Genomic DNA, 14,737 nt, shown 5'->3' with positions numbered 1-14,737 from the left:
GTGGCAGGGTACTATTCTACCACTAGACCACTGAAAATGTTTGACTACTCTACTCCCTAATCCCTATTTATAGAGATGGCTGCTATAAACTGTGTCAAATTTTGTTCAACTACAACACCAAAAGAAATGCGATAGCAATAACCATATCTATTGATACGGGGTTCCTAATCTACCATTTCAACTTTCAATTTTATTCTATTCAAATACAAACTTTGCAACAGTAAGTCACTTCAGATATGACAATATGTATTCAATCGCACATTGAATGTACAATTTTCAAATCTTAGGGGAACTCAAGTTGTTAAGGACTGGATTTCTTTCAAAGAAATTCGTAGGTCGAAGCTCGAATCCGCTGCTGAGAGTTGGCATTACGGGGAAATCTTCTTGACAAGGTACATGGTGAAACCCCACTGTGTACCACAAAAAAATGTCCTTGTTTTCTATTTCCCTATTTCTGCAGTGTAATAATATTCAGAATTAGCAAAACTAGCCATGCACCTAAAATCACGTTGAAGTATTCCTAATGGCTTATATTTGGAAGACAGGTGGTCTAGAGAACAATCCAACTTTGGCAAAGGCCATGGCCTGGTGTGTCCACGTTAAATAAGATAGGAATTCTTGATTATAGTACATACCTGCTACTCAAAACCGCCAATGTATCATCACCACGACTCTGATCAACATATAATCCAGCAGCCCATTTTTCAGACTTATTATAAGGGGTCACCCAAACATGATACTTGGTATATGCAGCAAGAATTTGAGGATAATGGTCGTCCGACAAAAGCGAACTCGCTTGCTGCCGTCCAGGAATCAGAAGGAACCCGACATCATTCCCCATTTTAGTCTTCTTATTTGGGTTTACAGGGTCCGCTCCCAATTTTATCTTTGCGTCGGATTCAGTTTTGGCTGTTTCTTTTACCACTGTCCAGTAACTCTTCCTTTTGGAGGCATCATCACCTGTAACTCTCTTTGTTTTCAAGGTGGATTTCACAAACGAGTTTTCGTCTCCATCAACATCGAGATCAAGATAGTACGTGTTGCAAACAGGGAAAAAATAATGAAACCGAATCTCAAACAGCTGAGTCGGGGACTAAGTCGTTATTTTTAAGGTATTTCGTGACTCTGTCTCTTTAATTGTGCTAGCGGTCAAAAATTGTCGAAAATCTATGGGATAAAACAGCTGATACTCTCTTGTTCGATTTCTCTCCACTATGAGAAATCGAATCACAATACTCTTTCTAACACTTGCTCAGAATCACAAAAACAGATCACTTTCTCTTTTCAGAAAACCAGCCTTATAACAGCTTAAAAGAATCAATTAAGTTTAATGAAAATGAATTCTGATTAATTACCCAAAATTAATCTTCCGTAACAGTCAGAAAACGGGCAGAATATAATACCAAAATTAATGAGAATTAATTAGAGAATAATTTCCTTAAAAAAAAACATTTTGAAAACCAAAAGTCAAATCTGCAAAAAGTTTTTTTTTAAGTCACCAGACCTCCCAAGGCCCCGCTCTCCCAGAATTTTGATAAATAGTATAGATATAAATAATATACCTAGTCAAATGCAAGGGGTGAGACTTGAACCCAAGTGTATAGTGTGGGAACCCAAAATAATACCACCACACTATTTCTTTAAGTTTGATATAATATTACAAAACTATGTTTTTAAATATATATATCTCCCAACAATCCCCCACTTATATTTTAAAAACATTGAGCAAGTGCTATATAGTTGTGCATAAGCAAAGGTGCCTTTCGACTTGAACCTCTACATAGTGTTAAACTTTCTAAGTACTAGGTGACTAGAGTGACTCGCGTCTTGAACTCTAACTAATATTAGATTATTTTACAAACACAACTATATCTAGAGTAATGTCCTTAAGATTGCACATTAAGGCCATGTGCTTATCCCTTTCTTAACTAACGATCTATAGAAATGCCCAAGTTCTCATAGAAGGCGGACAGACCTTCACATTCATATAGGTGAGTCTATCAAGGATACTCCTGTGTATCCCACTCTAACTTAAGAGCTATAGACATCATCAAGAGTTTAAACACTCAACCTGTTTCCCACTTCAGGATATCATGCTATGGGAGTGCATGACTCTATCATATCATTTGTAACTTCGTCTAGTCCCTTTGAACCTATTTCTAGGTTGGGTATCCAATACAAATGACTCAACTTCTCACGGGCAAAAGTCCCATACTTTTAGAGGTATTCCATACCTTTTCTCTTGCTAATCCTTTCGTCAAAGTATCAGCTATATTTCCTTCAGACCTTACATGATCTACTCTAACAACACCAGTTGTGAGAAATTCTCTAACTGTGTCGTGCTTTCGACGTATCTGTCGATTCTTATTGTTATTATAACAATTCTCTACTACTCCGATAACCGCGGTACTATCGCAGTGGATCAAAGTGGCTGGTATCGGTTTTTCCCATACTGGAATGTCTGACAACAGACTCTTCAGCCATCCTGCCTCTTCACTAGATGCTGCTAGTGCCATCAATTCAGCCTCCGTCGTAGGTTGGGCTAAAATTGTATGTTTCTTTGATCTCCAAGATACAGCGCCCCCAGCAATTGTAAAAACATATCCACTGGTGGCCTTGGAATCATCTGAGAGAGTGTTCCAATTAGCATAGCTAAATCCTTCAAGGACTGCGGGATACCTCTTATAGTGTAGTCCTAGGTTTGTGGTTCTTTTCAGATACCGCGTAACCCTCTCAATAGCATCCCAGTGTTCCAAACTAGGATTACTGGTAAACCTGCACAAAATTCCCACTGCATATGCAATGTCTGGTCTAGTACAATCAGTTGCATAACGCAGACTTCCAATTATACTAGCATATTCAGATTTTCTAACACTTTCTCCGGTATTCTTAAACAATTTCACAGTAGGATCAAACGGAGTACAAACAGGTTTACAATCAAAATATTCATACTTCCTCAGAATTTTTTCAATGTAGTGAGATTGATCTAAAGAAATACCACTAACAGTTTTAGTTATTTTGATTCCCAAGATTACACTAGCTTCACCCAAATCTTTCATGTCAAAATTCGAACTAAGCATGCTTTTAGTTTCATTGACAACAGATAAATTGGAACCAAATATCAGCAAATCATCCACATAAAAGCAAACAATCACACACACATCATTCTCAGATTTATGATAGATGCATTTGTCACCCTCATTTATTCTGAAATTATTTGAAATCATTAAATTATCAAATTTCTCATGCCATTGTTTAGGAGCTTGTTTCAAACGATAAAGAGATTTCTCTAGCTTACATACTTTCTGTTCTTGTCCGGGAATTACAAAACCTTCAAGTTGTTTCATGTATATTTCCTCTTCTAGTTCACCATTCAAAAAAGCAGTTTTAACATCCATTTGGTGAATAACAAGATTATGAGCATCAACAACAACAATCAAAACACGTATAGATGTTAATCTAGTAACAGGAGAATAAGTATCAAAAAAGTCTACGTTTTCTCGTTGCCTAAATCCTTTAGCAACCAGTCTAGCCTTGTGCTTATCTACTGTTCCATCAGGTTTGAGTTTCCTTTTCAAAACCCATTTACAACCTATAGGCTTACAACTAGGAGGTAAATCTACTATACGCCAAGTTCCATTAGACATGTGAAAATCCCATTCATTATCTACAGCTTCTTGCCAGAAACTAGACTCTGCAGAACTAAACGCCTCTTGTAAATTAGAAGGTTCTTCCTCTATAGCGTAAAATTCAAAATCGGGATTTTTATCTTTTGTCTCAGTCCTAGCTCTTTTACTGCATCTAGGTTCAAATTCAATGACCCTAGTTTCTTCACTTCTAGGTTCTTCTAATCTAGGTTCAGAATCAGAACTAGGTAAAGTACTTGGTATTGAACCCCCACTATTACCCCCACTATTTCTAGATTTAAAAGGAAATCTCTCTTCAAAGAAATCAACATCAATATATTCAATAATAACCTTATTATTAATATCAAAGAACCTATAAGCTTTACTGTTTTGAGCATAACCAATAAAAACACATTCATAGGCTCTACTTTTTAACTTATGTCTTTTAGGATCAGGTTTTCTAACAAAAGCTAAACAACCCTAAACTCTAAAATAAGAGACATTAGGTTTTCTACCTCTCCAGATTTCATAAGGAGAAATATTGGTTTTATTATTGGGAATGCGATTCAATACATGGCAAACAGTCAACAAACATTCACCCCACCAATGGGAAGCAGCACCAGAACTAAGCAAACAAGCAACGGTAAGTTCAGCCAGTGTACGATTCTTTCTTTCAGCTTTTCCATTCATTTGAGGATTATATGGAGCAGTTCTTTCATGTATTATGCCATTAGTTTGATAAATTTCAGTAAAGGGAGCAGAATCATATTCACTGCCTCTATCACTACGAAACCTCTTAATTTTTCTACCAAATTGATTTTCAATTTCAGAAATAAAGATCTTAAACTTTTCAACAGCTTCATTCTTATGGCTCAACAAATAAACATAAGTATAATTAGAACAGTCATCAATAAACGTCATGATATACCTTTTTCCATTTCTAGTTAGGATACCTTCATATTCACACAAATCAGAATGTATTAAGTCTAGTGGTTTGGATTCTCTTACAACATATTTATGTGAAGTCTTGGTTATTTTTGCTTGACTGCAGTATTCACATTTTTCAAAATCATTTTCAGAAAATTCAGGGAGGACACCTAACTTGCTCATGTTATTTACTAACTTTTTACCCACATGACAAAGCCTACCATGCCAAACATTAAAATTTCAAACCATACACGCAGAAGATTCAATTTTATTCATAACATCAACATTAAGCTTAAAAATTCCATCAGTAGCATAACCCTTTCCTACAAAACTCTTATTCTTAGTTATAGTGTAAATATCAGACCCAATACTTTGATACAACCCAGCCTTGTTGAGAAGATAGACGGAAGCAAGGTTCTTTCTCATTTCTGGAGTGTGAAGGACATCTTTCAGCATGAGTGTCTTCCCAGAAGTAAACTTCAACTCTACTGTACCAGAACCTTTCACCATAGTGCTGTGAGAGTCTCCCAACAACACTTTCTTATCCTTGGTTTCAACATAAGTCTTAAACATGGACCTATCAAAACAACAATGACGCGAAACACCACTGTATATCCACCACCCATCAGATCCACCAACCATGTAGAACTCTGGATCAAAGACCATGGCAATTATAACGTCACCCACAACATTAGCTTGTGCGTTATTCTTTTCCTTGTTAAACCTGCAATTCCTAGCCATGTGGTTTGGTTTATTACAGGTATAACAAAGAAACTCAGAATTGGAATTCTGTCCATTTCTCGATGGGTGTTGGTTCTTGTTTTGATTAGGTCTTCCTCTTTTCTTTTGGTTCTGGTTAGGTTTCTTAGATTTAAAACTCGGATGAGTCTTATTGTTAGAAACAATGAGAATCTCTTCCTTCTTATCTTGTTTCCGAGATTCTTCCTCAACCCTGAGCTTAACAATCAAACTTTCAAGAGAAAATTCTTTAGTCTTGTGACGCAAAGTATTACGAAAATATTTCCAGCTAGGTGGTAACTTGTCAATCATTACAGAAACTTGAAATTGTTCATTAGTTTTCATACCTTCGGTCATAATTTCGTGGTGAATTTTTTGAAGTTAATGAGCCTGTGCAACAACTGACCTATCATCCACCATTTGGTATCTCAAGTACCGTCTCACAACATACTTCTTTGAGCCATCTTCCTCGGTGTCATATTGTTTCTGTAATCCATCCCACACATCTTTAGCAGTTTCAAAAGTTGAATAATACTCATATAAATCATCAGATAATGCGTTAAGAATGTAGTTTTTGCAATCAAAGTCATCATCGACCCATTTATCAATGGCCTTCTGTTTCTCCTAAGGAGTTTGAGAAACAACGTCTTTGGCACCACCGGTAGGAGGTGGATCAGTAGAAGCAGCACCATCATCAACATCAGCAACGACAACAACAGTCTTATCAGCAGCAGCAGTCTTATCAACAGCAGGTTCCAGGGTTCCAAGATGAACACTCGACACAATCATATGCAACTTCATGAGTTTGAGATAAAAGAACATCTTCAGCTTCCATTTTCTGAAATGCAGCCCTTCAAATTTGAATGGCTTGTTGGTATCATCAACGCGCTTCTTTTCAACCTCCATAGCAAAATGAAATACCTTAAATTTGTTGGAAACAATGAACAAATAATGAAACCGAATCTCAAACAGCTGAGTCGCGGACTAGGTCGCTATCTTTAAGGTATTTCGCGACTCTGCCTCTTTGATTGTGCTAGCAGTCAAAAATTGTCGAAAACCTATGGGATAAAACAGCTGATACTCTCTTGTTCGATTTCTCTGCACTATGTGAAATCGAATCACAATACTCTTTCTAACACTTGCTCAGAATCACAAAAACAGATCACTTTCTCTTTCCAGAAAACCAGCCTTATAACAGCTTAAGAGAATCAATTAAGTTTAATGAAAATGAATTCTGATTAATTACCCAAAATTAATCTTCCGTAACAGTCAGAAAACGGGCAGAATATAATACCAAAATTAATGAAAAATAATTAGAGAATAATTTCCTTAAGAAAAACGTTTTGAAAACCAAAAGTCAAATCTGCAAAAAGTTTTATTTTAAGTCACCAGACCTCCCAAGGCCCCAAGGCCCCGCTCTCCCGGAATTTTGATAAATAGTATAGATATAAATAATATACCTATTCAAATGCAAGGGGTGAGACTTGAACCCAAGTCTATAGTGTGGGAGCCCAAAATAATACCACCACACTATTTCTCTAAGTTTGATATAATATTACAAAACTATGTTTTTAAATATATATATCTCCCAACAATCCCCCACTTATATTTTAAAAACATTGAGAAAGTGCTATATAGTTGTGCATAAGCAAAGGTGCCTTTCGACTTGAACCTCTACATAGTGTTAAACTTTCTAAGTACTAGGTGACTAGAGTGACTCGCGTCTTGAAATCTAACTAATATTAGATTATTTAACACACAAAACTACATCTAGAGTAACGTCCTTAAGTTTCCACATTAAGGCCATGTGCTTATCCCTTTCTTAACAAACTATCTATAGAAATGCCCAAGTTCTCATAGAAGGCGTCCAGACCTTCACATTCGTATAGGTGAGTCTATCAAGGATACTCCTGTATATCCCACTCTAACTTAAGAGCTATAGACATCATTAAGAGTTTAAACACTCAACCTGTTTCCCACTTCAGGATATCATGCTATGGGAGTGCATGACTCTATCATATCATTTGTAACTTCGTCTAGTCCCTTTGAACCTATTTCTAGGTTGGGTATCCATTAAAAATGACTCAACTTCTCACGGGAAAAAGTCCCATACTTTTAGAGGTATTCCATACCTTTTCTCTTGCTAATCCTTTCGTCAAAGTATCGGCTATATTTTCTTCAGACCTTACATGATCTACTCTAACAACACCAGTTGTGAGAAATTCTCTAACTGTGTGGTGCTTTCGACGCATCTGTCGATTCTTATTGTTATTATAACAATTCTCTACTACTCCGATAGCCGCGGTACTATCGCAGTGGATCAAAGTGGCTGGTATCGGTTTTTCCCATACTGGAATGTCGGACAACAGACTCTTCAGCCATCCTTCCTCTTCACTAGCTACTGCTAGTGCCATCAATTCAGCCTCCATCGTGAATTGGGATATAATTGTCTGTTTCTTTGATCTCCAAGATATAGGGCCCCCAACAATTGTAAAAACATATCCACTGGTGTCCTTGAAATGATCTGAGAGAGTGTTCCAATTAGCATCGCTAAATCCTTCAAGGACTGCGGGATACCTCTTATAGTGTAGTCCTAGGTTTGTGGTTCTTTTCAGATACCGCATAACCCTCTCAATAGCATCCCAGTGTTCCAAACTAGGATCACTGGTAAACCTACACAGAACTCCCACTGCATATGCAATGTCTGGTCTAGTACAATCAGTTGTATAACACAGACTTCCAATTATACTAGCATATTCAGATTGTCTAACACTTTCTCCGGTATTCTTAAACAATTTCACAGTAGGATCAAACGGAGTACAAACAGGTTTACAATCAAAATATTCATACTTCCTCAGAATTTTTTCAATGTAGTGAGATTGATCTAAAGAAATACCACTATCAGTTTTAGTTATTTTGATTTCCAAGATTACACTAGCTTCACCCAAATCTTTCATGTCAAAATTCAAACTAAGCATGCTTTTAGTTTCATTGAAAACAGATAAATTGGAACCAAATATCAGCAAATCATCCACATACAAGCAAACAATCACACACACATCATTCTCAGATTTATGATAGATGCATTTGTCACCCTCATTTATTCTGAAATTATTTGAAATCATTAAATTATCAAATTTCTCATGCCATTGTTTAGGAGCTTGTTTCAAACCATAAAGAGATTTCTCTAGCTTACATACTTTCTGTTCTTGTCCAGGAATTACAAAACCTTCAGGTTGTTCCATGTATATTTCCTCTTCTAGTTCACCATTCAAAAAAGCAGTTTTAACATCTATTTGTTGAATAACAAGATTATGAGCAGCAGCAACAACAATCAAAACACGTATAGATGTTAATCTAGTAACAAGAGAATAAGTTTCAAAAAAAGTCTACGTTTTCTCGTTGCCTAAATCCTTTAGCAACCAGTCTAGCCTTGTGCTTATCTACTGTTCCATCAGGTTTGAGTTTCCTTTTCAAAACCCATTTACAACCTATAGGCTTACAACCAGGAGGTAAATCTACTATACGCCAAGTTCCATTAGACATGTGAGAATCCCATTCATTATCTATAGCTCACAACATACTTCTTTGAGCCAACTTCCTCGGTGTGAGAATCCCATTCCATTAGACATTTGAAGTTCATGAGCCTGTGCAACAACTGACCTATCATCCACCATTTGGTATCTCAAGTACCGGCTCACAACATACTCCTTTGAGCCAGCTTCCTCGGTGTCATATTTTTTCTGTAATGCATCCCACACATCTTTAGAAGTTTCAAAAGTTGAATAATACTCATATAAATCATCAGATAATGCGTTAAGAATGTAGTTTTTGCAATCAAAGTCATCATCGACCCATTTATCAATGGCCTTCTGTTTCTCCTCAGGAGTTTGAGAAAAAACGTCTTTGGCACCACCGGTAGGAGGTGGATCAGTAGCAGCAACACCATCATCAACATCAGCAGCGACAACATCAGTCTTAACAGCAGCAGCAGTCTTATCAACAGCAGGTTCCAGGGTTACATGATGAACACTCGACACAATCATATGCAGCTTCATGAGTTTGAGATAAAAGAACATCTTCAACATCCATTTTCTGAAATGCATCCCTTCAAATTTGAATGGCTTGTTGGTATCATCAAACCGCTTCTTTTCAACCTCCATAGCAAAATGAAATACCTTAAAATTGTTGGAAAGAATGAAAAAATAATGAAACCGAATCTCAAACAGCTGAGTCGCGGACTAGGTCGCTATCTTTAAGGTATTTCGCGACTCTGCCTCTTTGATTGTGCTAGCAGTAAAAAATTGTCGAAAACCTATGGGATAAAACAGCTGATACTCTCTTGTTCGATTTCTCTGCACTATGTGAAATCGAATCACAATACTCTTTCTAACACTTGCTCAGAATCACAAAAACAGATCACTTTCTCTTTCCAGAAAACCAGCCTTATAACAGCTTAAGAGAATCAATTAAGTTTAATGAAAATAAATTCTGATTAATTACCCAAAATTAATCTTCCGTAACAGTCAGAAAACGGGCAGAATATAATACCAAAATTAATGAAAATTAATTAGAGAATAATTTCCTTAAAAAAAACGTTTTGAAAACCAAAAGTCAAATCTGCAAAAAGTTTTATTTTAAGTCACCAGACCTTCCAAGGCCCCGCTCTCCCGGAATTTTGATAAATAGTATAGATATAAATAATATACCTAGTCAAATGCAAGGGGTGAGACTTGAACCCAAGTCTATAGTGTGGGAGCCCAAAATAATACCACCACACTATTTCTCTAAGTTTGATATAATATTACAAAACTATGTTTTTAAATATATATATCTCCCAACAATCCCCCACTTATATTTTAAAAACATTGAGCAAGTGCTATATAGTTGTGCATAAGCAAAGGTGCCTTTCGACTTGAACCTCTACATAGTGTTAAACTTTCTAAGTACTAGGTGACTAGAGTGACTCGCGTCTTGAAATCTTACTAACATTAGATTATTTAACACACACAACTACATCTAGAGTAATGTCCTTAAGTTTGCACATTAAGGCCATGTGCTTATCCCTTTCTTAACAAACGATCTAGAGAAATTCCCAAGTTCTCATAGAAGGCGTCCATACCTTCACATTCGTATAGGTGAGTCTATCAAGGATACTCCTGTGTATCCCACTCTAACTTAAGAGCTATAGACATCATTAAGAGTTTAAACACTCAACCTGTTTCCCACTTCAGGATATCATGCTATGGGAGTGCATGACTCTATCATATCATTTGTAACTTCGTCTAGTCCCTTTGAACCTATTTCTAGGTTGGGTATCCATTACAAATGACTCAACTTCTCAGGGAAAAAGTCCCATACTTTTAGAGGTATTCCATACCTTTTCTCTTGCTAATCCTTTCGTCAAAGTATCAGCTATATTTTCTTCAGACCTTACATGATCTACTCTAACAACACCCGTTGTGAGAAATTCTCTAACTGTGTCGTTCTTTCGACGCATCTGTCGATTCTTATTGTTATTATAATAATTCTCTACTACTCCGATAGCCGCGGTACTATCACAGTGGATCAAAGTGGCTGGTATCGGTTTTTCCCATACTGGAATGTCTGACAACAGACTCTTCAGCCATCCTTACTCTTCACTAGCTGCTGCTAGTGCCATCAATTCAGCCTCCATCGTAGATTGGGATATAATTGTCTGTTTCTTTGATCTCCAAGATATAGCGCCCCCGACAATTGTAAAAACATATCCACTGGTGTCCTTGGAATGATCTGAGAGAGTGTTCTAATTAGCATCGCTAAATCCTTCAAGGACTGCGGGATACCTCTTACAGTGTAGTCCTAGGTTTGTGGTTCTTTTCAGATACCGCATAACCCTCTCAATAGCATCCCAGTGTTCCAAACTAGGATTACTGGTAAACCTACACAGAACTCCCACTGCATATGCAATGTCTGGTCTAGTACAATCAGTTGCATAACGCAGACTTCCAATTATACTAGCATATTCAGATTGTCTAACACTTTCTCCGGTATTCTTAAACAATTTCACAGTAGGATCAAACGGAGTACAAACAGGTTTACAATCAAAATATTCATACTTCCTCAGAATTTTTTCAATGTAGTGAGATTGATCTAAAGAAATACCACTATCAGTTTTAGTTATTTTGATTTCCAAGATTACACTAGCTTCACCCAAATCTTTCATGTCAAAATTCAAACTAAGCATGCTTTTAGTTTCATTGAAAACAGATAAATTGGAACCAAATATCAGCAAATCATCCACATACAAGCAAACAATCACACACACATCATTCTCAGATTTATGATAGATGCATTTGTCACCCTCATTTATTCTGAAATTATTTGAAATCATTAAATTATCAAATTTCTCATGCCATTGTTTAGGAGCTTGTTTCAAACGATAAAGAGATTTCTCTAGCTTACATACTTTCTGTTCTTGTCCGGGAATTACAAAACCTTCAAGTTGTTTCATGTATATTTCCTCTTCTAGTTCACCATTCAAAAAAGCAGTTTTAACATCCATTTGGTGAATAACAAGATTATGAGCATCAACAACAACAATCAAAACACGTATAGATGTTAATCTAGTAACAGGAGAATAAGTATCAAAAAAGTCTACGTTTTCTCGTTGCCTAAATCCTTTAGCAACCAGTCTAGCCTTGTGCTTATCTACTGTTCCATCAGGTTTGAGTTTCCTTTTCAAAACCCATTTACAACCTATAGGCTTACAACCAGGAGGTAAATCTACTATACGCCAAGTTCCATTAGACATGTGAGAATCCCATTCATTATCTATAGCTCACAACATACTTCTTTGAGCCAACTTCCTCGGTGTGAGAATCCCATTCCATTAGACATTTGAAGTTCATGAGCCTGTGCAACAACTGACCTATCATCCACCATTTGGTATCTCAAGTACCGGCTCACAACATACTCCTTTGAGCCAGCTTCCTCGGTGTCATATTTTTTCTGTAATGCATCCCACACATCTTTAGAAGTTTCAAAAGTTGAATAATACTCATATAAATCATCAGATAATGCGTTAAGAATGTAGTTTTTGCAATCAAAGTCATCATCGACCCATTTATCAATGGCCTTCTGTTTCTCCTCAGGAGTTTGAGAAAAAACGTCTTTGGCACCACCGGTAGGAGGTGGATCAGTAGCAGCAACACCATCATCAACATCAGCAGCGACAACATCAGTCTTAACAGCAGCAGCAGTCTTATCAACAGCAGGTTCCAGGGTTACATGATGAACACTCGACACAATCATATGCAGCTTCATGAGTTTGAGATAAAAGAACATCTTCAACATACATTTTCTGAAATGCATCCCTTCAAATTTGAATGGCTTGTTGGTATCATCAAACCGCTTCTTTTCAACCTCCATAGCAAAATGAAATACCTTAAAATTGTTGGAAAGAATGAAAAAATAATGAAACCGAATCTCAAACAGCTGAGTCGCGGACTAGGTCGCTATCTTTAAGGTATTTCGCGACTCTGCCTCTTTGATTGTGCTAGCAGTAAAAAATTGTCGAAAACCTATGGGATAAAACAGCTGATACTCTCTTGTTCGATTTCTCTGCACTATGTGAAATCGAATCACAATACTCTTTCTAACACTTGCTCAGAATCACAAAAACAGATCACTTTCTCTTTACAGAAAACCAGCCTTATAACAGCTTAAGAGAATCAATTAAGTTTAATGAAAATAAATTCTGATTAATTACCCAAAATTAATCTTCTGTAACAGTCAGAAAACGGGCAGAATATAATACCAAAATTAATGAAAATTAATTAGAGAATAATTTCCTTAAAAAAAACGTTTTGAAAACCAAAAGTCAAATCTGCAAAAAGTTTTATTTTAAGTCACCAGACCTTCCAAGGCCCCGCTCTCCCGGAATTTTGATAAATAGTATAGATATAAATAATATACCTAGTCAAATGCAAGGGGTGAGACTTGAACCCAAGTCTATAGTGTGGGAGCCCAAAATAATACCACCACACTATTTCTCTAAGTTTGATATAATATTACAAAACTATGTTTTTAAATATATATATCTCCCAACAATCCCCCACTTATATTTTAAAAACATTGAGCAAGTGCTATATAGTTGTGCATAAGCAAAGGTGCCTTTCGACTTGAACCTCTACATAGTGTTAAACTTTCTAAGTACTAGGTGACTAGAGTGACTCGCGTCTTGAAATCTTACTAACATTAGATTATTTAACACACACAACTACATCTAGAGTAATGTCCTTAAGTTTGCACATTAAGGCCATGTGCTTATCCCTTTCTTAACAAACGATCTAGAGAAATGCCCAAGTTCTCATAGAAGGCGTCCATACCTTCACATTCGTATAGGTGAGTCTATCAAGGATACTCCTGTGTATCCCACTCTAACTTAAGAGCTATAGACATCATTAAGAGTTTAAACACTCAACCTGTTTCCCACTTCAGGATATCATGCTATGGGAGTGCATGACTCTATCATATCATTTGTAACTTCGTCTAGTCCCTTTGAACCTATTTCTAGGTTGGGTATCCATTACAAATGACTCAACTTCTCACGGGAAAAAGTCCCATACTTTTAGAGGTATTCCATACCTTTTCTCTTGCTAATCCTTTCGTCAAAGTATCAGCTATATTTTGTTCAGACCTTACATGATCTACTCTAACAACACCCGTTGTGAGAAATTCTCTAACTGTGTCGTTCTTTCGACGCATCTGTCGATTCTTATTGTTATTATAATAATTCTCTACTACTCCGATAGCCGCGGTACTATCACAGTGGATCAAAGTGGCTGGTATCGGTTTTTCCCATACTGGAATGTCTGACAACAGACTCTTCAGCCATCCTTACTCTTCACTAGCTGCTGCTAGTGCCATCAATTCAGCCTCCATCGTAGATTGGGATATAATTGTCTGTTTCTTTGATCTCCAAGATATAGCGCCCCCGACAATTGTAAAAACATATCCACTGGTGTCCTTGGAATGATCTGAGAGAGTGTTCTAATTAGCATCGCTAAATCCTTCAAGGACTGCGGGATACCTCTTACAGTGTAGTCCTAGGTTTGTGGTTCTTTTCAGATACCGCATAACCCTCTCAATAGCATCCCAGTGTTCCAAACTAGGATTACTGGTAAACCTACACAGAACTCCCACTGCATATGCAATGTCTGGTCTAGTACAATCAGTTGCATAACGCAGACTTCCAATTATACTAGCATATTCAGATTGTCTAACACTTTATCCGGTATTCTTAAACAATTTCACAGTAGGATCAAACGGAGTACAAACAGGTTTACAATCAAAATATTCATACTTCCTCAGAATTTTTTCAATGTAGTGAGATTGATCTAAAGAAATACCAATATCAGTTTTAGTTATTTTGATTCCCAAGATTACACTAGCTTCACCCAAAT

The 14,737-nt window shown here is 36.7% G+C and overlaps 1 protein-coding gene across 1 annotated transcript in view; it reads right to left on the bottom strand.

Moving 5' to 3' along the window:
* Positions 1-276: 276 nt before the first annotated feature.
* LOC113296430 (primary amine oxidase 1-like) overlaps positions 277-14,737 on the bottom strand; it is a 33,272-nt gene continuing 18,811 nt past the window's right edge. The window contains exons 7-8 of the mRNA XM_026544737.1: positions 636-1,040; positions 277-454 (exon numbers count right to left, since the gene is read on the bottom strand). Of these exons, the coding sequence (XP_026400522.1) occupies positions 277-454; positions 636-1,040 (583 nt within the window). The remainder of the gene's footprint in view (positions 455-635; positions 1,041-14,737) is intronic.

Source organism: Papaver somniferum, chromosome 7 (genome assembly GCF_003573695.1).
Source record: "Papaver somniferum cultivar HN1 chromosome 7, ASM357369v1, whole genome shotgun sequence".
Lineage (NCBI taxonomy): Eukaryota > Viridiplantae > Streptophyta > Magnoliopsida > Ranunculales > Papaveraceae > Papaver > Papaver somniferum.
The sequence above is the reverse complement of the archived record's forward strand: the minus strand, read 5'-3'. Positions and strand labels throughout refer to the sequence as shown.